General features: G+C 39.1%; 1 protein-coding gene across 5 annotated transcripts in view; it reads left to right on the forward strand.

The window, feature by feature from the left end:
• The window catches only part of LOC139748616 (ankyrin repeat and SOCS box protein 12-like), a 36,456-nt gene extending 14,722 nt beyond the window's left edge, over positions 1-21,734 (forward strand). For 4 of the 5 annotated variants that reach the window (XM_071661765.1, XM_071661763.1, XM_071661760.1 and 1 more), the window contains 3 exons: positions 6,636-6,856; positions 15,810-15,943; positions 20,484-21,734. In XM_071661765.1, coding sequence (XP_071517866.1) covers positions 6,636-6,856; positions 15,810-15,943; positions 20,484-20,671 — 543 coding nt within the window. In that variant the 3' untranslated portion in view covers positions 20,672-21,734. The remainder of the gene's footprint in view (positions 1-6,635; positions 6,857-15,809; positions 15,944-20,483) is intronic. The other variant, XM_071661764.1, reaches the window with a different exon arrangement.
• The last annotated feature ends 1,072 nt before the right edge of the window (positions 21,735-22,806 follow it).

Consider the following 22,806-nt stretch of genomic DNA (forward strand, 5'->3'; position numbering starts at 1 on the left):
TGGCATTATGCAAGCATTCTGCCAATCCTCAGGCTTTTCACCATGAACCATACATACATTGAACATCCTCACCAACCAGTCAACAACACAGTCACCCCCTTTTTTAATAAATTCCACTGCAATACCATCCAAACCCGCTGCCATGCCGCCTTTCATCTTCTGCAAAGCTTTCAATACCTCTTCTCTGTTTACCAAACCATTCTCCCTGACCCCTCTCACTTTGCACACCATCTTGACCAAAACATCCTATATCTGCCACTCTGTCATCAAACACATTCAACAAACCTTCAAAATACTCACTCCATCTCCTTCTCACTTCACCACTACTTGTTATTACCTCCCCATTGGCTCCCTTCACCGATGTTCCCATTTGTTCCCTTGTCTTAAGCACTTTATTTACCTCCTTCCAAAACATCTTTTAATTCTCCCTAAAATTTAACGATACCTTCTCACCCCAACTCTTATTTGCCCTCTTTTTCACCTCTTGTACCTTTTTCTTGACCTCCTGCCTCTTTCTTTTATACATCTCCCAGTCATCTGTACTATTTCCCTGCAAAAATTGTCCAAATGCCTCTCTTTTCTCTTTCACTAACAATCTTACTTCATCCCACCACTCACTACTCTTTGTAATCTGCCCACCTCCCACCTTTCTCATGCCACAGGCATCTTTTGTGCAAGCCATCACTGCTTCCCTTAATACATCCCATTCCTCCCCCACTCCCCTTCCGTCATTTGCTGTCACCTCTTTCCATTCTGCACTCAACCTCTCCTGGTACTTCCTCACACAAGTCTCCTTTCTAAGCTTATTTACTCTTACCACTCTCTTCACCCCAACATTCTCTCTTCTTTTCTGAAAACCTCTACAAATCTTCACCTTAGCCTCCACAAGATAATGATCAGACGTCCCTCCAGTTGCCCCTCTCAGCACATTAACATCCAAAAGTCTCTCTTTCATGCGCCTATCAATCAACATGTAATCCAATAATGTTCTCTGACTATCTCTTCCACTTACATACGTATACTTATATATATATCTCTTTTTAAACCAGGTATTCCCAATCACCAGTCCTTTTTCAGCACACAAATCTACAAGCTCTTCACCATTTCCATTTACAGCATGAACACCCCATGTACACCAATTAATCCCTCAACTGCCACATTACTCACCTTTGCATTTAAATCACCCATCACTATAAGCCGGTCTCAAGCATGAAAGCTGCTAACACACTCACTCAGCTGCTCCCAAAACATTTGCCTCATGATCTTTCTTCTTATGACCAGGTGCATAGGCACCAATAACAGCCCATCTTATTCCATCCACTTTCAATTTTGCCCTTATCAATCTGGAGTTTACTTTCTTACACTCTATTACATACTCCCACAACTCCTGCTTCAGGAGTAGTGCTACTCCTTCCTTTGCTCTTGTTTTCTCACCAACCCCTGACTTTACTCCCAAGACATTCCCAAACCACTCTTCCCCTTGAGCTTCGTTTCACTCAGAGCCAAAACATCCAAGTTCCTTTCCTCAAACATATTACCTATCTCTCCTTTTATCTCATATTGGTTGCATCCACACGAATTTAGACACTCTAATCTGAGCCAAGGAGGATGAGCATTCCTTGCATGACTCCTGTTCCCCTTTTCAGGTATATATGTATATGAATATATACACATATACCTGTATGTATATGTGTATATGAATATATACACATATACATACATATATATATATATATATATATATATATATATATATATATATATATATATATATATATATATACACAGACATATACATATATACACATGTACATATTCATACTTGCTTGCCTTCTTCCATTCCTGGCACTATCCCGCCCCACAGGAAACAGCATTGCTACCCCCCCACTTCAGCGAGGTAGCGTCAAGAAAGCAGACAAAAAGGCCATATTCATTCACCCTCAGTCTCTAGCTGTCATGTGTAATGCACTGAAACCACAGCTCCCTATCCACATCCAGGCCCCACAGACCTTTCCATGGTTTACCCCAGATGTTTCACATGCCCTAGTTCAGTCCATTGACAGCATGTTGACCCTGGTCTACCACATTGTTCCAATTCACTCTATTCCTTGCACGCCTCTCACCCCCCTCTATGTTCAGGCCCTGATCACTCAAAATATTTTTCACTCCATCCTTCCACCTCCAATTTGGTCACCCAGTTCTCCTTGTTCCCTGCACCTCTGACACATATATCCTCTTTCTCGATCTTTCCTCACTTATTCTCTCCATATGTCCAAACCATTTCAACACACCCTCTTCTGCTCTCTCAAGGACACTCTTTTTATTTCCCCACATCTCTTTTACCCTTTCATTACTTACTCGATCAAACCACCTCAAACCACATATTGTCCTCAAATATCTCATTTCCAGCACATCCACCCTCCTGTGCACAACTCTATCCATAGCCCACGCCTCACAACCATACAACATTGTTGGAACCACTATTCCTTCAAACATACCCATTTTTGCTTTCCGAGATAATGTTCTTGACTTCCAAACTTTTTTCAAGGGTGGAGGGAACGAGAAGTGGGAGACCAAATTGGAGGTGGAAAGATGGAGTGAAAAAGATTTTGAGTGATCGGGGTCTGAACATGCAGGAGGGTGAAAGGCGTGTAAGGAATAGAGTGAATTGGAACGATGTGGTATACCGGGGTCGATGTGCTGTCAATGGATTGAACCAGGGCATGTGAAGCATCTGGGGTAAACCATGGAAAGTTCTGTGGGGCCTGGATGTGGAAAGGTAGCTGTGGTTTCGGTGCATTATTACATGACAGCTAGAGACTGAGTGTGAGCGAATGTGGCCTTTGTTGTCTTTTCCTAGTGCTACCTCGCACACATGAGGAGGGAGGGGGTTGTTATTCCATGTGTGGCGAGGTGGCGATGGGAATGAATAAAGGCAGACAGTATGAATTATGTACATGTGTTTATATGTATATGTCTGTGTGTATATATATGTATACATTGAGATGTATAGGTATGTATATTTGCGTGTGTGGATGTGTATGTATATACATGTGTATGTGGGTGGGTTGGGCCATTCTTTCGTCTGTTTCCTTGCGCTACCTCGCTAACGTGGGAGACAGCGACAAAGCAAAATAATAATAAATATATATATATATATATATATATATATATATATATATATATATATATATATATATCATTCTATCCCTGGGGATAGGGGAGAAAGAATACTTCCCACGTATTCCCTGCGTGTCGTAGAAGGTGACTAAAAGGGGAGGGAGCTGGGGGCTGGAAATCCTCCCCTCTTGTTTTTTTTGTTTTTTTTTTAATTTTCCAAAAGAAGGAACAGAGAAGGGGGCCACGTGAGGATATTCCCTCAAAGGCCCAGTCCTCTGTTCTTAACACTACCTCGCTAATGCGGGAAATGGCGAATAGTTTGAAAGATATATATCATTCATTTATTATACTTAATCGCTGTCTCCTGCATTAGCAAGGTAGCGCAAGGAAACAGATGAAGAATGGGGACAGGGGAGAAAGAATACTTCCCATGTATTCCCTGCACGTCGTATAAGGTAACTAAAAGGGGAGGGAGTATGGGGCTGGAAATTCTTCCCTCCCATTTTTTCTAGTTTTCCAAAAGAAGGAACAGAGAAGGGGGCCAAGTGAGGGTATTTCCTCTAAGGCTCAGTCCTCTGTTCTTAGTGCTACCTCACTAATGAATATGTATGGAAAAAATCTGCTGCCACAGAAAGTATTGAGGTATATGTAGTTTCAACAACTATATCTCCTCTTTTTGTCATGTTTCATCTTAGCCCTTTTATGTTCTCATTTACCACATGACATGATTACTTTTTCCAGTTGGTGTATCGTACATAATATGCTCAATATTCATATGTGTGAAGGTAACCTCAAGCACTAATGGTGTATCACTCCCTCTCATAGTGTGTGTGAGAACTATTTATGATGATTATTTGTGTGTGACTGGGAGGGTCTTACATTTGAGTAGTCCTTTCCCTTAACTTTGTATATATGTACAATGTCTTTATATATGTACAATATCTTTAATCTTATGCATATATGCACACATACACACACACCAGCCTAAGCTAGGTACCTATTCATTGATCAACCCCAAGGGGAGGATTAACACCTGGATTGGATGTAGGCTGACTGCCATGGCCTGTGCTGTCTTATAGTCAGTAATGCAAACCACTCCACCATGTAGGCCTGTGCATGTGTGTGTGTAATTACCTATTTGTACTGTATATGAAGAAGTTTTACACTCATGGGGCCCCTCCTCTTAAACTTTTACTATTATCACAACTTCTTACATATATGCATATTGTCTACATTAACCATATCTTCAGTCATTTCATTCCATTAATCCACCACTCTAATACAATAAAAATACGTTCTCACATCATCTTTTTGAATACGTTTCTTGCTTAATTTCATATTATGTCTTCTGGTTCTCCTATCCTTCATCTTGTGAAAAATTGTTCACAATGTATATCATAAATCTGATATAAAATCTTAAAAGGTTGTGATCAAGTCACCCCTCACTCTTCTTATTTCCATGGTGGGCAAATTTACAGCTTCTAGTTTTTCCCCGTAACTCAGCTCTCTTAATTATGTCATTTTTGTTGCCCTCCTCTGAAACTTCTCAAATAGCACTTCATGCATTTTTAGGTGCTGTGACCAAATTTGAGAAAAATATTCTCGGTTTGGCCTTAAGGAGGATGTAAATAGCTCACTAAGCATCTTATCCATAATCTAGAAAGCCTTTTTTTTTTTTTTTGCCGCTGTCTCCCGTGTTTGCTAGGTAGTGCAAGGAAACAGACGAAAGAAATGGCCCAACCCATCCCCATACACGTCCACACACGCAAAAATACATACCTATACATCTCACTGTACACATATGTATACACACACAGACATATACATATATACACATGTACATGATTCATACTGTGTGCCTTTATTTATTCCCATTGCCATCTCGCCACATGGAATAACATCCCCTTCCCCCCTCATGTGTGCGGGGTAGCACTAGGAAAAGACAACAAAGGCCGCATTTGTTCACACTCAGTCTCTAGCTGTCATGTAATAATGCCTGAAACCACAGCTCCCTTTCCACATCCAGGCCCCACACAGTTTTCCATGGTTTACTCCAGACGCTTCACATGCCCTGATTCAATCCATTGACAGCACGTCGACCCCAGTAAACCACATTGATCCAATTCGCTCTATTGCTTGCCCGCCTTTCACCCTCCTGCATGTTCAGGCCCCGATCACTCAAAATCTTTTTCACTCCATCTTTCCACCTCCAATTTGGTTTCCCACTTCTCCTCGTTCCCTCCACCTCCGACACATATATCCTCTTGGTCAATCTTTCCTCACTCATTCTCTCCATGTGCCCAAACCATTTCAAAACACCCTCTTCTGCTCTCTCAACCACACTCTTTTTATTTCCACACATCTCTCTAACCCTTACATTACTTACTCGATCAAACCACCTCACACCACATATTGTCCTCAAACATCTCATTTCCAGCACATCCACCCTCCTGCGCACAACTCTATCCATAGCCCACGCCTCGCAACCATACATTATTGGAACCACTTTTCCTTCAAACATACCCATTTTTGCTTTCCGAGATAATGTTCTCGACTTCCAAACATTCTTCAAGGCTCCCAGGACTTTCGCCCCCCTCCCCCACCCTAGAAAGCTATTGTAATATTTACCTACAGGCAGTTTGTGTCCTTAACTGTACTCCTAATGTGGGATTCTGGTGGTAGATTAGGGATGATGTAAACTCCTAAGTCCCTCTCACACACCGGACTGGACAGTATCAGGAGGGAGTTACAACACTCTTGGGGCCCCATATCTTGCACAGTCTTTACTGTCATACAGACCTTTAAACTTTGTCTTCTGTCAGCATTTGCAGTTTCATCACAGCCTGTTCCATTCATCCATATTTATGATAAAGGACTTCATTTTATCTTTTTTGATGAATTCCTCAGGTAATTTCTTTTTGTGCCCTTTGATTGCTCTTCTTTTCATCTTTGTTACTGTCCACTGGACATCCTTAATTTGATCTTTATGTTTCTTTAACCCTCAAACTTCTCCCATTATCATCATATGATAGTCTTTTTTAGGGCTTGTTTCATAATCATGTGAAAATTTAACTTTTCCCACCTCTGTTTGAATAACCTGAAGTGGTCTCTTCTGTCAATAGAAACTTGCAGGAAATGTTATGTTCTCTTCTGTACCTCTTTAAACATCATTATAAGTGCTTGGATGTTGACCTGAGGTATTGTGTGCATAGTATCCTCATGGAAAATACACAGATTGTTGAATGGCCTAATTTAGTATGCAGAACACTTATGTATGCATTTGTGAGAAAACTGACGGAGAATAATAAGAGAAATAAGAAGCAATATATGACTTTATGGTTTTAGTAGGATTATGTAAGGAGCACAAGAGGCCTTGACCTTCTGACATTTCTCTAGTACACCTTTCAGTCATTCATGCTCCTTCTCTGCAGTCATTTAGTCTCACCTTATGCCACTCTTCACTCAATCTCTCTTGGTATACATATGAATATATGTACATTATTTTTTTTTCACAGCTACTGCTTCAGCATGGGGCTGATTCAGAGCCTTTTGACCAGATCAGCACATGTGTTCCTGGCTGGCCGCTGCATCATGCTGTCGTGTATGCTCACTTTACGTGTTTTTTGGAGCTCATAAAAGGAGGGGCTTTGGCAAACCTTACATTACTGCCATACCCAGTGAACCCCAAGATATTGGCTCGTTTGTCTATTCCACATGCCATCCTTAAATATGCTAAGTAATAATCTGTTTTATTAGATATGATATATTCATGGGAGAAATGCCACCCTAGTTAATATAATTTTAGGTTGTGGTTATATATTATACATTCTTTCTACAGGTCTCCTAGTTGTAAATTGTTCTGTGTCATCAACAGTTGTACAAGGTTGCAAAGTGATTGTACAGTCCACTTTTATATAATATGGTGGTTATGTTCATACAAAACAGTATTAAATGATAACACAATACATAAAATGAATAATATATGGGAGAAAAAGGTTATGTTCCCATGCATGATAAGTTGCATAATAAACTTAAAAATGGATGGGAAGAAAAAAAGACATCCAGGAAGTACCGTCAACACTAGAGTATCATAAAAATTTTTTTAATAGTTCTTTCCATAAAAAACTAGGAATTGATGGCTTGCTGAAGATGATAATCTAGGTGATAGTGGAGAATATAGTCACACATTCATGAAAAAAGAAAAAAATGAAGTTGGAGCTGCCACATATCACAAATGCTCATGATTTACTTGGGTTTGAAACCAAATGATAATAGGTGAAAGGTACAGGATATTGCATTTTTCATATAATTTTTGTACATAATTCTCTAAAGTAGGTTTTAACTTGTAGATGAAGTTCTAATTATCAACATTTTCAGAAATACAAAGGAGAATATTGGTGAAATAAATGTCGGTCATACCTCCTCTGAAATGTTATTAATTATATACATATTAAGAAAAATATAGGAGACTTTACATAGAAAATGTGTGAGGAAAGGTTGGCAAAGAGGATGCATGTGTCAGAAGTGGAGGGAACAAGAGAACTAGGTGACCAAATTGGAGATGAAAAGATGGAATGAAAAAGATTTTGAGTGATCGGAGCCTGAACACGCATGAGGGTGAAAGCCATGCACTTAATAGAGTGAATTGGAATGATGTGGTATACTGGGACAGTGTGCATATGAAACATTTGGTGTAAACCATGGAAAGGTCTGTGGGCCTGGCTGTGGATAGGGAGCTGTCGTTTCAGTGCATTACACATGATAGCTCATGTATGGATGTGAGCAGATGTGACCTTTCTTCATCTGTTTCCTGGCTTTACCTCACTAACATGGAGCAGCAGTTGGTTGTGGGGGAAAAGAAGAGAATGTATATGTTGTCTCTTTTCTTTCCCTTCATGCATTTGTGCTGTTTTGTGTGGGAAGGGGTGGCATCAGGAATGGAGTATGGTGAACCTCCAGCAATAGCAGTACTATAAAGAATAACTTAATCAAAAACTCACCAGAAAATTGTTCGGGCTGTGTTTACAAAACACCTTGTAAAAATCATATGTTTTATGTTGGGCAAACTGGTAAGGATCTTTATGTTACATTTAAACAACATGAATGTAGTATAAGAACAGGACAAGAATCAAGTGCTTTGTTTAATCAAGATAAAAATTATGACCAATGTATTGACTGGAGTAATGCCAGTTCAGTTATTAACCATAACTCCTTTCCTACAAGAAATATCATTGAATCTTTTACGCAAAGAATTGTAACATTAATATTAGTGAAGGTCTGTATAAATTGGATAGCTTTATTGCAGGCAGAATTTGTAAACAGTTCCCCTTCTTGTGACACCACACAATAAAAATTTTATGATAGGCATGTTGCCAGACCTGAACACGTCAACCCGAACACCACCACCCGCTTGTTTACCAATGGTGTCTTAGCTATGCCTCTTCCTTGTATATCAAATGACTGTTCTGTGTCTTCTATCTCCCGACAATGTGATCATTACATGAAAGTGCCCTTGGGAACTTATCGGATTTCATTTTCGTGACATTTTCTTGGGTATTACCAGTGTCACTAAACTCGGTGAAAAAAATCAGTTTGAGGAGAATTTGGTTGAGAATGTAAAATAGAGAATTTGTTTCCTTTCATTCCAATCCAAAAAAAGGAGCATTTGTAATCATTGAACGTGAGCATATGTGGATATATGCCCAAACAACAAACTTTATTGACTAGAAAAGATTGGCAAGAAGGTTCTTGGACAAGGCTTTAGGTACAAACATTTGGTAGAATTAGTAGGTAGAAGCATTAGCTTGGAGCACTGGGAACCAGCAGTAGGTTGGAGCTTTAGGCAAGAATATTAGATAGACACATTTGGTAGAACATTATCTCGGAAAGCAAAAATGGATATGTTTGAGGGAATAGTGGTTCCAACAATGTTATATGGTTGCGTGGCATGGGCTATAGATAGAGTTGTGCAGAGGAGGGTGGATGTGCTGGAAATGAGATGTTTGAGGACAATATGTGGTGTGAGGTGGTTTGATTGAGTAAGTAATAATAGGGTAAGAGAGATGTGTGGTAATAAAAAGAGTGTGGTTGAGAGAGCAGAAGAGGGTGTTTAAAAATGGTTTGGTCACATGGAGAGAATGAGTGAGGAAATATTGACAAAGAGGATATTTGTGTCAGAGGTGGAGGGAACGAGAAGTGGGAGACCAAATTGGAGGTGGAAAGATGGAGTGAAAAGGATTTTGAGTGATCAGGGCCTGAACATGCAGGAGGGTGAAAGGCGTGCAAGGAATAGAGTGAATTGGAACGATGTGGTATACCAGGGTCGACGTGTTGTCAGTGGATTGAATCAGGGCATGTGAAGCGTCTGGGGTAAACCATGGAAAGTTCTGTGGGGCCTGGATGTGGAAAGGGAGCTGTGGTTTCGGTGCATTATTACATGACAGCTAGAGACTGTGTGTGAACGAATGTGGCCTTTGTTGTCTTTTCCTAGCGCTACCTCGTGCACATGAGGGGGGAGGGGGTTGTTATTTCATGTGTGGCAGGATGGCGATGGGAATGAATAAAGGCAGACAGTATGAATTATGTACATGTGTATATATGTATATGTCTGTGTGTGTATATATATATGTATACGTTGAGATGTATAAGTATGTATATTTGTGTGTGTGGACATGTATGTATATACATGTGTATGTGGGTGGGTTGGGCCATTCTTTTGTCTCTTTCCTTGTGCTACCTCACTAACACGGGAGATTGCAACAAAGCAAGTAAAAGAAAAACATTTGGTAGAAACATTAGGTAGAAGCCTCTGAAAACATTGCACTACAGTTGCCCTCTGCCAGTGGCCTGTTAAGGGTGAGGCACTAAAGGCTAAGTGCACTGGAGTTCATCATTTATGGAGACACTTTTGCCATGGCCACCCTCTTGAGGGATTTTCCAGAGGGAACAGGCATCAAAGATATAGATAGCCAGGTAGACAAGGCTAGGTAGATTTTTTTTAACTCTACAGTTGACAGATATTAGTAAAAACCTATGGAGACTAGGCCTTGGACAGCCATGGTATAGTTGTCCATCAGAAAAATTATTACACTCAGACCTTAGGGTACTGTGTTACGAGAAGAACCATAAAACCAACAGATCTGAAAAGATCTCTGCATCCATACCCCCATAACCAGCAGGTACCTGACCTTTGGAAGAATGAGAGCCCCCTCCTAGATTTGATATCTATCCTAAACCTCAGAGAAATCACAGGAGGGCTCCAAAGCATGGTCTCTAGCTGCACTAAATTGACCTACAAACTAAGGAATGTCCCTGGCTGAATTGTGGACAATTGTGTGCTGCAGGAAGGAGCGAGATGCCAAGGATATTTTCTTGAATGGTTGTTAACTTGAAGTTACCCAGAATGTACTCTAGAATTTGTCCATTAGGCAATCACTGCCACTGCACATTCTGAATTTATCTTTAGAAACACAGAGAAAACTAATATCAATACCACTTCATCCTCAGCCATGATCTTGCTTCAGGGAAAAGCTGTAATTCCCCTAGATGATGATAAACTTGCATTTAGTCTCCATAAAATGAAGCCCTTCTCTGGTGCATTCCCTTTTAGATGTGACATCACCAGAAATAGTTGAGGGAAGTGTAAACCACAGATGAAGAATGACAGTTTTTGGGAGCAGAGAAAGGCATATTCTGGGAAAAAAAGGCGAGGCAGTGCATAAATTACAAGCATCATCCTGAACTGTCAAGTCTGCAGACTTTTTCAAATGCAAACATGATTTCTTATCTGAGGAGCATTGGAAAGTGCTAAAAAGCCTCCATATGTCTACACTAACTGTCCAGAGGTAAGCAAAGGACTGGTAGATGCTCTCTTGAAACAGAATGTGGGTGAACAGAGAAGATATATCCAAAAATAGTTTTTCCTATATGAATCTAGGTTTTAGACTTGATTTATTGCGAGGTCTATGAAACTCTCATCATCATTTCAACCAGCACATTGCTCCCTGTATACCACAGCACTCCAATTCTCTCTATTCTGTGTTTGCATTTCATCCTCCTGCATGCTCAGGCTCCATGTACTCTGTCTTTTCCACTCTATCCTTCCATTTCCAATTTTTGTCTCTCCTTGTCCCCTCCAATTCTGCACATACAACCTATTTGTCAGCCACTCCTCATTCATTCTGCATATTTTCAAACCTTTCAGCATACCTTCTTCAGCTCTCAACAATACTCTTCCTATTACCAATTTCTGTCTTACCCTATCATTACTTAATCAACCTTCTTCTTCATATCATCCTCACATATCTGATTTCCAATACATTCACCCTCTTCCATACATTTTCATTTACAGCCTGTGCCTTGCATTTATACAACATTGTTGACACAATATACCTTCAAACATAACCACTTTTGCCCTCCCTTACGGTGAACTCTTTTTCCACTTATTTCTCGAAGTTCCCAGAACCTTTGCCCCTTCACCAACCCTATCTGTGACTCACCTCTGCTTCCATGGTTACATTTGCTGTCTTGTCCACTCCCAGTTTTCTCCACTCCAACTCACATCCCAACTAACCTGTTTCTACACACTGCTAACCTAATAACCTTGCTTTTATTCACATTAACTCTCAATGTTCTCCTTTCACACACCCTCACAGACTCAGAAACTAAGTTTTGTAATTTCTCATTCAAATCTACCACCTTTGCTGTATCATGAGTAAATAGCTGACTCATTTCCCAAGCCCCCTCACCCACTACAAAGTGCATAACTGCCCCTCTCTCCAAGTTCCTTGCCTTTACTTCCTTCATCACTCCATCCATTAACAAATCAAAAAGCCATGGTGATATCACACACCCCCTACTGCAAACCCAACTTCACCTGGAACCACTCACCCTCCTCTTTTCCAACTTTCACACATGGCTTAATCTCTTGATAAAAGCTCCTCACTGCTTTTAATTGCTTTCCTCCCACACCCTACATATACCCTCCACAAATTAGCTCCATCAACCCTATTACATGTATGCTTTCTTAAGTTCCATAAATGCCACATAAAGATCCTTATGTTTCTCTTGAGGATTTCTCACACACATTATCAGAGCAAACACCTGATCCATACATCCTCTACCACATTTGAAATCACATTGTTCCTCCCTAATTTGATGTTCTGTGCATGCCACCATCCTCTAAACTACCACACAATCATACATATAACAAGGTACACTCAGCAAACTAACACCTCTCTAATTCCAATACTCACTTTCATGCCTTTTGCCTTTATATAATGGCAATATATATATATATATATATATATATATATATATCTTTTTTCTTTCAAACTATTCGCCATTTCCCGCATTAGCAAGGTAGCGTTAAGAACAGAGGACTGGGCCTTTGAGGGAATACCCTCACCTGGCCCAATTCTCTGTTCCTTCTTTTGGAAAATTAAAAAAAAAACAAGAGGGGAGGATTTCCAGCCCCCCGCTCCCTCCCCTTTTAGTCGCCTTCTACGACACGCAGGGAATACGTGGGAAATACTCTTAATCCCCTATCCCCAGGGATAATATATATATATATATATATATATATATATATATATATATATATATATAAATTCCGCCACATTAGGAAGAGAGGAAAGCGATTGGTTCTCAGTGAATGTAGGTTTGCAGTAGGGGTGTGTGATGTTTCCATGGTTGTTTAATTTGTTTATGGATGGGGTTGTTAGGGAGGTGAATGCAAGAGTTTTGGAAAGAGGGGCAAGTATGAAGTCTGTTGTGGATGAGAGAGCTTGGGAAGTGAGTCAGTTGTTGTTTGGTGATGATACAGCGCTGGTGGCTGATTTGTGTGAGAAACTGCAGAAGCTGGTGACTGAGTTTGGTAAAGTGTGTGAAAGAAGAAAGATAAGAGTAAATGTGAATAAGAGCAAGGTTATTAGGTACAGTAGGGTTGAGGGTCAAGTCAATTGGAAGGTAAGTTTTAATGGAGAAAAACTGGAGGAAGTAAAGTGTTTTAGATATCTGGGAGTGGATCTGGCAGCGGATGGAACCATGGAAGCGGAAGTGGATCATAGGGTGGGGGAGGGGGCGAAAATCCTGGGAGCCTTGAAGAATGTGTGGAAGTCGAGAACATTATCTCGGAAAGCAAAAATGGGTATGTTTGAAGGAATAGTGGTTCCAACAATGTTGTATGGTTGCGAGGCGTGGGCTATGGATAGAGTTGTGCGCAGGAGGATGGATGTGCTGGAAATGAGATGTTTGAGGACAATGTGTGGTGTGAGGTGGTTTGATCGAGTAAGTAACGTAAGGGTAAGAGAGATGTGTGGAAATAAAAAGAGCGTGGTTGAGAGAGCAGAAGAGGGTGTTTTGAAATGGTTTGGGCACATGGAGAGAATGAGTGAGGAAAGATTGACCAAGAGGATATATGTGTCAGAGGTGGAGGGAACGAGGAGAAGTGGGAGACCAAATTGGAGGTGGAAAGATGGAGTGAAAAAGATTTTGTGTGATCGGGGCTTGAACATGTAGGAGGGTGAAAGGAGGGCAAGGAATAGAGTGAATTGGATCGATGTGGTATACCGGGGTTGACGTGCTGTCAGTGGATTGAATCAGGGCATGTGAAGCGTCTGGGGTAAACCATGGAAAGCTGTGTAGGTATGTATATTTGCGTGTGTGGACGTATGTATATACATGTGTATGGGGGTGGGTTGGGCCATTTCTTTCGTCTGTTTCCTTGCGCTACCTCGCCAACGCGGGAGACAGCGACAAAGCAAAAAAAAAAAAAAAAAAAAAAAAAAATTCCGCCAATCTACAGGCACTTCTCCATGATCTATATATACACTGAAAATCCTCACATACCAATCAACTATACAGTCATCCCCTTTCTTATGAAATTCAACTGCAATAGCATCCACTTGAGTCACGTTTCCACATTTCATCTTATGCAAGGTATTCACCACCTCTTCTTGCTTCACCAAACCTTTTATCATAACTCGCTCACTTCACTTACCTCCCTGACCCAAACACCCTACATCTGCCATTCTGTCATTAGACACATCCCTCAAAATACTCTCAATCTCCTCTTCACCTCATCACTGCCTGTTACCACTTCCTCATTTGCCCCATTCACCCATGTTCTGATTTGTTCTCTCGTATTTCTCATACTATTATCTTCCTTCCAAAACATATTATTATCCCTGAAGTTTGGTGATACTTGCTCACTTCAACTCTTATTAGCCCTTCTTTTCAGCCCCTAAATCTTCTTGACTTCCTTGCTGCTTTATCTTGTACATCTACCAATCACTTGCACTCATTCCCTGTAAGTACGCCTATACAAATCTCTTCTCTTTCATTAGCAACTATACTTTATCATCCCATCTCTCACCACCCTTTCTTTGCATACGACACACTTCTCTTGCGCATGCCAAATTGCTTCCCTAAATACCTCCCATTCCCCAAACTTTGTTTACTCTCACCTTTTGCCATTCTATACTCAATCTCTCCTAGTATTTCTTCTCACAAATATCTTTTCCAAGTTCACTTACTTTCACCACCCTCTTCTCACTAAGATTGTTTCCTGCTAGCTGAAAACCTCCATAAATCTTCACCTTCACCTCTACCAGGTAATGATAAGACATCTCACAAGCTGCCTTTCTCATCACATTCATATCCAAGTGTCTCTCTTTTGCATGCCTATCAGTTTGCACGTAATCCAATAATGCCCACTTATCATCTTCTACTAAACCATGTATACTTGTGTATGTCCATTTTTAAACTCCACAAGCTGTTTATCATTTTCATTCATATCACTGAATACGCTATGCCCCCCTTTTGTACCCTCAGCTGACGCATCACTCACTTTCACATTTAAATCACCTACCACTAATCCTCAGTCTCTTATGTCAACACTGCTGCCACACTCACCCACCTGTTACCACACCACTTGCCTCTCATCATCTTTTTTTTCTCATGGCTGGGAGCATAAGCACTTATAATCACTCATCTCTTGTTATCTACTTTTATATTTACACACATCAGTCTGGAATTCACTTCTTTGCACTCTTTCACACATTCCTGCAACTCCTGCTTCATCGGTAGTGCTACCTCTTCCTTAGCTCTTGCCCTCTCATTTTATCCATAAGACATTCCCAACCCATTCTTTCTAGAGCACATTAACTATTGTAAGTGATTGAATGAATTGGACTCTTACAGCTTATAAAGAATGGATAGGTGATAATCCATGCTTGGCAGCTAATTGAGAGCATGAAGAACAATGCACTAAATCTAGGAATACACCAAAAAGAAAGAAAAAATAACTCCAGCAAGAAAGGTTGGAAGATTATTCACTGTAATACAGTATTAGCAGAAACAGAACAAAGGTGCAACAACTACACAAACATTCAAAAGAAAGCTAAATGTATGACTGAGGTTACTTACTGATGAATCTTCTATTGACATATTTTTAGTGTATGGTTGTGGAGAGAAACAGCATTAATCATTAAGCAAGATGTGCTAACTAACCTTTTTGGGAAAATCTTGTACAAACTAATGCAGGATGTAGGTAGGTAATTCCAAAATCCCAGAGTTCCTTGTCAAAGAATTCATCATGGCCACACTACTACCATATCTGTAGAGCATGTAAGCAATAGTTGTACCACTTCACATTTCTTTTGTATATTATCATAGTTCATTTTCTTTAGGGAGCACCCAGAATTTGTGGAGCTGTATCATGAGTGTGGGGGCAACTTGCACCAGCAGAACTCAGCAGGAGCCACATGCTTACAGGAATTTCTAGACAGCTCCCCAGCAAAGAATTCATTAATGATTTTATCAGGTAAAATACACAATTACTAATAACTGGTTTGGTGCATGCCTTTGAAAAGTACTTGGAAGTACAGTACATCATTATGGTAACAGGAAAGAAAGAATAGTAAACAAAGAATGAAATAGCTTGTTTTCTGTACTTACACAGCTTGTTTCATTGATGAATTTTGGTGTATCAGCAAAATAGGCAGTTGAACTGATACTCATTTTCTGTTGCTGTGATTTTAAGAAAATATTAATAAAACATACTACTCAAATGTGGCTTTTCTAAACATGTATACTCTAGCTAACCTGACTATTTGTGCATGACACCTTTGTCGCCTTTTTCTTGTTGTGATCCAACACTGAAAACAGTCCAACATGACGAGTTGGAGTAAAATACAGTTGTAGTTGATTTTTATTAATTGGAGACAACAAAATTTCCAATACTTCCAGAACTAATTGGTAAATGCTTAGTATAAGATGGCTTGTTCCACATGCAGGAGAAAGATAAAGTGGCTAATCCACTAACAAATGAATATTAATTTGTAATTGTTAGTTTTGTTTTGATAGGTCTAGAAATGAACATCATTAAGTTTATTATGAGAAAAATGTGTTAAGGACTCTGACACTGAAGGTGTGATTGAGATAATCAGTGTTTTTCTCTGGGCACTACTTAATGGACCCCCAGGATGGGGAATACTAGATTTTTGAAGGCTGATTGAAAAGCATAGGTTTTCATGAATAAATATGTACTATGCCTATGTTTCAGCTTGGATGCACTACTACAAATCTTTGAAACTGTTGAAGTAACCCAAAAAAGCATCTTGATAAATCATCTTGTCAAGTGAAATCTAGCTTTGAGAAGGAAATTTGTAATTATCTAAGACCATTCTAAAGCTCCTGCAATTCAAGGCTGCATAACTTCCAAGTGCATGAAAATGTAAACTTCCTTGACAAGTTCTTTGACAATGTGGTACTGCCAAAGATAAGCATCACCAAAGGTGACTCTTCACTTGTGGTGTAACCTTAAGCAAGTGGAGACGCTAGGTTATGGAAAGATGTATTCCTTGAAAGTATACAGGAAAACATCCTACACCATCATGTCTCTTACAAACATGATCTAAGAAGATACACTATCTCGACCTGACCCTGTCTTTTCATATTGCAGCATGGAAATACAGGATAAGAATTATGATGCTCCTATTGAAAAGGTGATGATGCAAGGCTTGTTTCTGAATATATTGTGGTGGGGAGGATACAGGAAGGGGATCAGCGTGGGCACAAAAACTAAAGAGGAAGTATGGTCATGGCAACTACTGGGAATTCATCAAGTTCTTTGATTGGGAAAGGGAGTTCCATGATAAGAGTAAGAACCATTGCTACTAAAGGTCCTGTGGAATCGGGATTGAAGAGGTGAGAACATAGGTAACTCTGGTGCCCAACAGAGGAGAAGGAGGAACAAAATGGAGAAAGATATTGTTCTGGTTCAATGAGAAATGTCATAAAGTTAAAAAGTGATTCTGCTGTGTTGGACAATAATACACCAGCATCACAATGATGGAAGGAAGACAGTGTCTTGAAATGTATATTAATCAACACAAATGACATAATCAGGCTATATATAAAGGCAATTGCTACTCCACTAGAAATATTGTTCAACAAGTCTTTAGTGGAGGGCGCAGTTCCAAAGATATGAAAGATGGCAAATGTTGTGCCTGTATTTAAGAAAGGGCATCAGGAAACTGCACTAAACTGCAGTCCAGTCCCATTAACAAGTGTGACTTGAAAACAATGAAAAATGATCAGAAAGCAAATTATTGATTACAGGCAGAGGAATTAACAAAGAAAGGTCAAGTAAGGTCAGTTGGGGACATCTCGGGCAGTATAAGTAGTGGGTTAGCACAGCTATACGTCAACTCTCAGGTAACTTTTAGGAACAAGGCTGGTATGGTTCAGTGTGGGAAGGGTCAGAGTAAGGAGGTGAACCCAAAACAGATGGAGAACCATCTCTCTCCTATTGCTGCACATGCAGACATTAACAGTGATAATACAAACATGCATACTGACAGTAAAAAAAAGCAAATTCAGTCCAGAAATCAACTCAAATGCCCAGAGGATCATTATGAAATGCACTGAACTTATATTCTATGCAGTTACTGAAAAATCAAACATTAATGAAATCTCAGAAATATGGGTAAGCTCTGATTATAAACACTTAATCATCAAGTTAGCAATACCTGGATATAAACTATTTACGAAAGATAGCTTGTACAAAGTAGGTGGTGGAGTTTTCATCTATGTTGATAACAATCTAAGTGCTATTAAGATAAACACAGTAGACATGCAGTTGTGTGATCGAGTAAGTATTGAAAGGGTAAAACAGATGTGCAATAATAAATACAGGTACACCACAGATTTTCTGGCAACTGATGGTTCGGCACCTCCTTTAGTCTGCACAAAATTATGAGGGAACTTGAAATTACCACAGCCACCAGACTAGTTTACTGGGTGGCCACAGATGGCGTTGTGTGTTGGGCAAGCTTATTTACATTATTTACGCTGCACTTGTTGGTGGTGATTGTGCAATTCCGTGAGATTCTTAGCTTATTTTGCTTAAATGTAACCCTAGCTATGGCTTCTAAGACACATGAGAGTGTCATTCGTGGTGTCAGATGTAAACAACAGTCCATATCGATCCAAGATAAAGTAGAACTGTTGAAAAAAATGGACGGTGGTGTTCAGGATGTAAGCTGTGTTTCATATACAGTATTAGTTCATCAACTGTTTACGATATAAAGAAGCAAAGGGAGAAAATATTGAAATTTTATGGAGACAGCAATTCCAAGAAGCAAATGACGAGTAGAGAAACTATGAAAGATGGTAAGAGTACTGAGCACGAATGAGTGATGATAGAATGGTTTCGATAGCGAAGGAGTGATGGAGTGGACTTGTCAGGGAGCATGATAATGGACCAGGCTAAATTGTTCCAAAAAGAAATTAAATTAAAACATGAGCGTGACTATAGTGAAGGACTGCTTCAAAGATGCAGGAAGCGTCATGGAATTTTCATGAATGAAGTGTGCGGAGAAAAGCGGTCTACAAACCATGAAGGAGCTGCTGAGTATGTGGACAAATTTGCAAAACTCGTAGCTGACAAGCGCCTCAGTCCTGAGCAGGTGTACAATACAGACGAATCTGCATTATTCTGGCGATGCACACCTAGGAGAACACTAACAACAGAAGATGAAGAAGACCCCACAGGATTCAAACAATCTAAGGACGGACTTGACATCTTAGGGTGCTCAAAAATGTAATATTTGTTTAATTTAGATTTTTAGCAGTCCATGGTATACTTTAGACACATGGGAGATCTATAATTAGTGGGTTTGAGGTGTGTTGATGAATCATTATTACGTGACCACGGTTGGTCTGGCAAAATGGTTAATCCAGCAAGGCTTTGGGATCAAGAGTGCCAGAAAATCGGTGGTGTACCTGTAATGTGTGGTTGAGAGAGCTGAGGAGGGTGTGCTGAAATGATATGGACATATGGAGAAAATAAAAGAGGAAAGGTTGACAAAGAGGATTTATGTATCAGAAGTGGAGGGAACAAGGAGAACCGGGAGACCAAACTGGAGATGGAAGGATGGAGTGAAGAAGATTGTGAGCAATTGGGACTTCAACATCCAGGAAGGTGAAAGACATGCATGGAATAGGGTGAAGTGAAATGATGTGGTATAATGGGGTTGACATGCCATCAATGGACTGAACCAGGACATGTGAAGCATTCAGAGTAAACCATGGAAAGTTCTGTGGGGCCAGGATTTGGATAGGGAGCTGTGATTTTGGTGCATTATTCATGATAGCTAGAGAATGCACGAGAGTGAGTGCAGCCTTTCTTCATCTGTTCCTAGTGCTACCTCAATGATGTGGGAAATGGTGATCAAGTATCCAACAAAATATCTGCCATTATCAACTGGGGTTGTGAAAGAGAAACTCTTTTTCAATATAACGATACTTTTGTGACATTTCTTCAACATCTTTCATTGCAACTCTCCTGTATGTTTACTCTTACATCTTGTCCTTCACAAGATTTCTTGCTTTCTTCTGTCTTTAAATACACACTTAATTCAGAATACTCTTAAGGGAATGAAGTATATGATGCACAACACAATTTTTGATTAAAACAAGATGAAATAAGAACAGCAACCTTAGAGTCAATCAGGACTGGTAACCCATGAAAATATGTATGCATGAGAAAAGGAATCACCAATGACAAACCAAAAATAGTGTAAGGATTAGCATTTGCAGTAGATGACAATATATATAGTTCTAACTTTTTTTCATGCCCATACAGTACCACTTTATTACTCCCTGAATTTTTTTATCACTTACTGTTGTATCTGTACTTCCCTTTGATTTCATTACTTCATATTTTAAAGCTCCTGCAGTGGACTGCAGCCTCTTATACTAGTCATTCAGATTATGACATGAAAGAACTTATGTAACAACATATTAGATTTTCTTTTGTATCTATATACATGTGTAAGCATTTTGCATTATTTTCACAGGATTGCCATTGAGCCTCAAGTCTCTTTGTCGAGTAACTCTACGACAGCTTCTTGGGCGAAACAAGTTGGTTAAGCTTTCATCACTAGACCTTCCAGCTTGTCTGTTTCCGTTCTTGAACTTTGAAGAGTTTTCTCATCATTCTTCTAGATTTAAAGAGAACCACCACATAAGAATGCATGATAAATGATAGAATGATAAATTGAACTTTGAATCTATGAGAATTTGACAAAAAAAGGAACTGGAAAAAATAAGTGAAATATCCTGAAGTCAATCTTGTTGAAGTATATAAATGAAACAACATACTGAAAAGCAAATGTGCTGCACATAAGCTACCAAACTTGCACCTTGAAAACGTGGTCAACAGTAGACCTTGTATGACTGGAGTGAACCATGCTCTAGGATATTTTTTCACATTCTGATCAAAAAGTATATGGCTCCTCTATATCAAAAATTCTCCTTACCTCTTTGATAGATATTCAATTATCCCACTTCTTTTGTGACAGTAAAAATAGTTTTGGAGTCCATATAAATTTCCTTTACGAGATAAACGGAAAACTCAACTACAAGTAATTATCATCACTACTGAATTATCAAGCGATATAAAGTATACAGAATTAATGACTTATAACTAAAAAACATTTAATATGGAAAGTACATATGCGGAAACATCATGCTCACTGGTTCAGTCCCCATAAAAATTCATGGTCAGCACATGCACTTTAATTTTAAATAATATTAATGGTGGTACAAAAAAATGTATGTTCATCTGTGATTCTTGTTAATGATGTCTTGTGCATTTTAAATACTGTCGCATTGCAATGTTGTATGTTTGCTACCTGATTCAACCATGAATGTGGTGAATCCTACAGACTGTTGGTTGCAGTTACTGTATATACAGATGCCTCCGCACAATTATGTTAAAATTTTCCACTTTCTGGTTATGTATGTTCTGCCATTTATGTCATTTATATATATTTACTTATTTACACTATTTAGTATGTATTTTCAGTAGTGTCTTTGTAAATGGTACATCACAAAACACTGCTAAAGATGCAGGAATATCACAATTTTTACACATGTAGAATGTAATTTTTCTAATACAAATGAAACCCAATACTACAATAGGACTTTATCTATGTGCATGCGAGCTTCCCAGATGAGTGATTACATCTTATTCATAAGCTACAGGTGTGTTCCTGGAGTTAACATATCAGGAAAATGTCTCTGAGTCTATTACAGCATGGGTCCAATGGATTTTCATTCCACTTCCCCTTGAACAGCCTCTGTATGTCTTAAAAGTATTCAAAAATGTTTTTGGTAGGTTTATATGACTTATTTTCCATTATGTTAGTGAAGTATATGAATTATAAATGAAAAAGTAGTGTGTGCAGGGTTAGCTAAAAAAAATACAGTAAAATATAACTTACCGAGCAGTCATGGTCGATGTTCAAATTGGAAAAAACATCCATGTTCATTTATTAATTTTGACCAAAGTAATGTTAATGCATCACACATCACATTGTCGCTGACATCTCCAGTACCAAAACCACCATCACTGCTACCACTAACATCACTACCCACTACTACCACCATCACCACCACCATGAACAGATTAAAGAGTAATAGACATATCAGACTACACCACTATACTTTCCAAGGAAAATTCTGGAAGGTATAGTACCCAATTTGCATTCAAAGAGTTTCTTGCTGGCATGGCAAACGTGAAAACTGTAAAATATTATCAGTGAAATCAAGGGAAGCCATGACTTTAAAATGAGAAGACTGTAAATATTCAGAGGCCCAAAACTGTTTAAAAGAGATTTTACTCTATATATTGAAAGATTATATATATCTCTGAAAAAATATAAAATGGGCCTGGCTAAGTATCTACAAAAAATGCCATACGAGCTTGAATGTGGAGAGCCTGTCTGTTTATCTATTAATACAATCTATTGATTGAGCCAATATTCAACACACTGTGGTGTATGAAGAACCTATGAAACATTGTCTACACTGTATGAAAGCAAGCTATTAATAACTATGTAAATAAACTACTTCCGACACATCAATTGAGCTTTAAGAGGAAAGACAAGATTTTATCAGGCTATATTTGTAAATTTGTTGTTCAATATGTTACTTTTCAGAATCAGTAAAGCATTATTACAAAAACTGCAAGGGATAATGACACATGACAAGGTGAAATGATGTCGAAAGGAAAATCATATGTTCAGTGAACACTGATGAAGGCAAACAGCAAAGCATTGATCTTGAGTATTTGTCAAATGAAGAAAGTGAATAAAAACAAAGATTGACAAAGAATTT

This window comes from Panulirus ornatus, chromosome 5 (genome assembly GCF_036320965.1).
Source record: "Panulirus ornatus isolate Po-2019 chromosome 5, ASM3632096v1, whole genome shotgun sequence".
Lineage (NCBI taxonomy): Eukaryota > Metazoa > Arthropoda > Malacostraca > Decapoda > Palinuridae > Panulirus > Panulirus ornatus.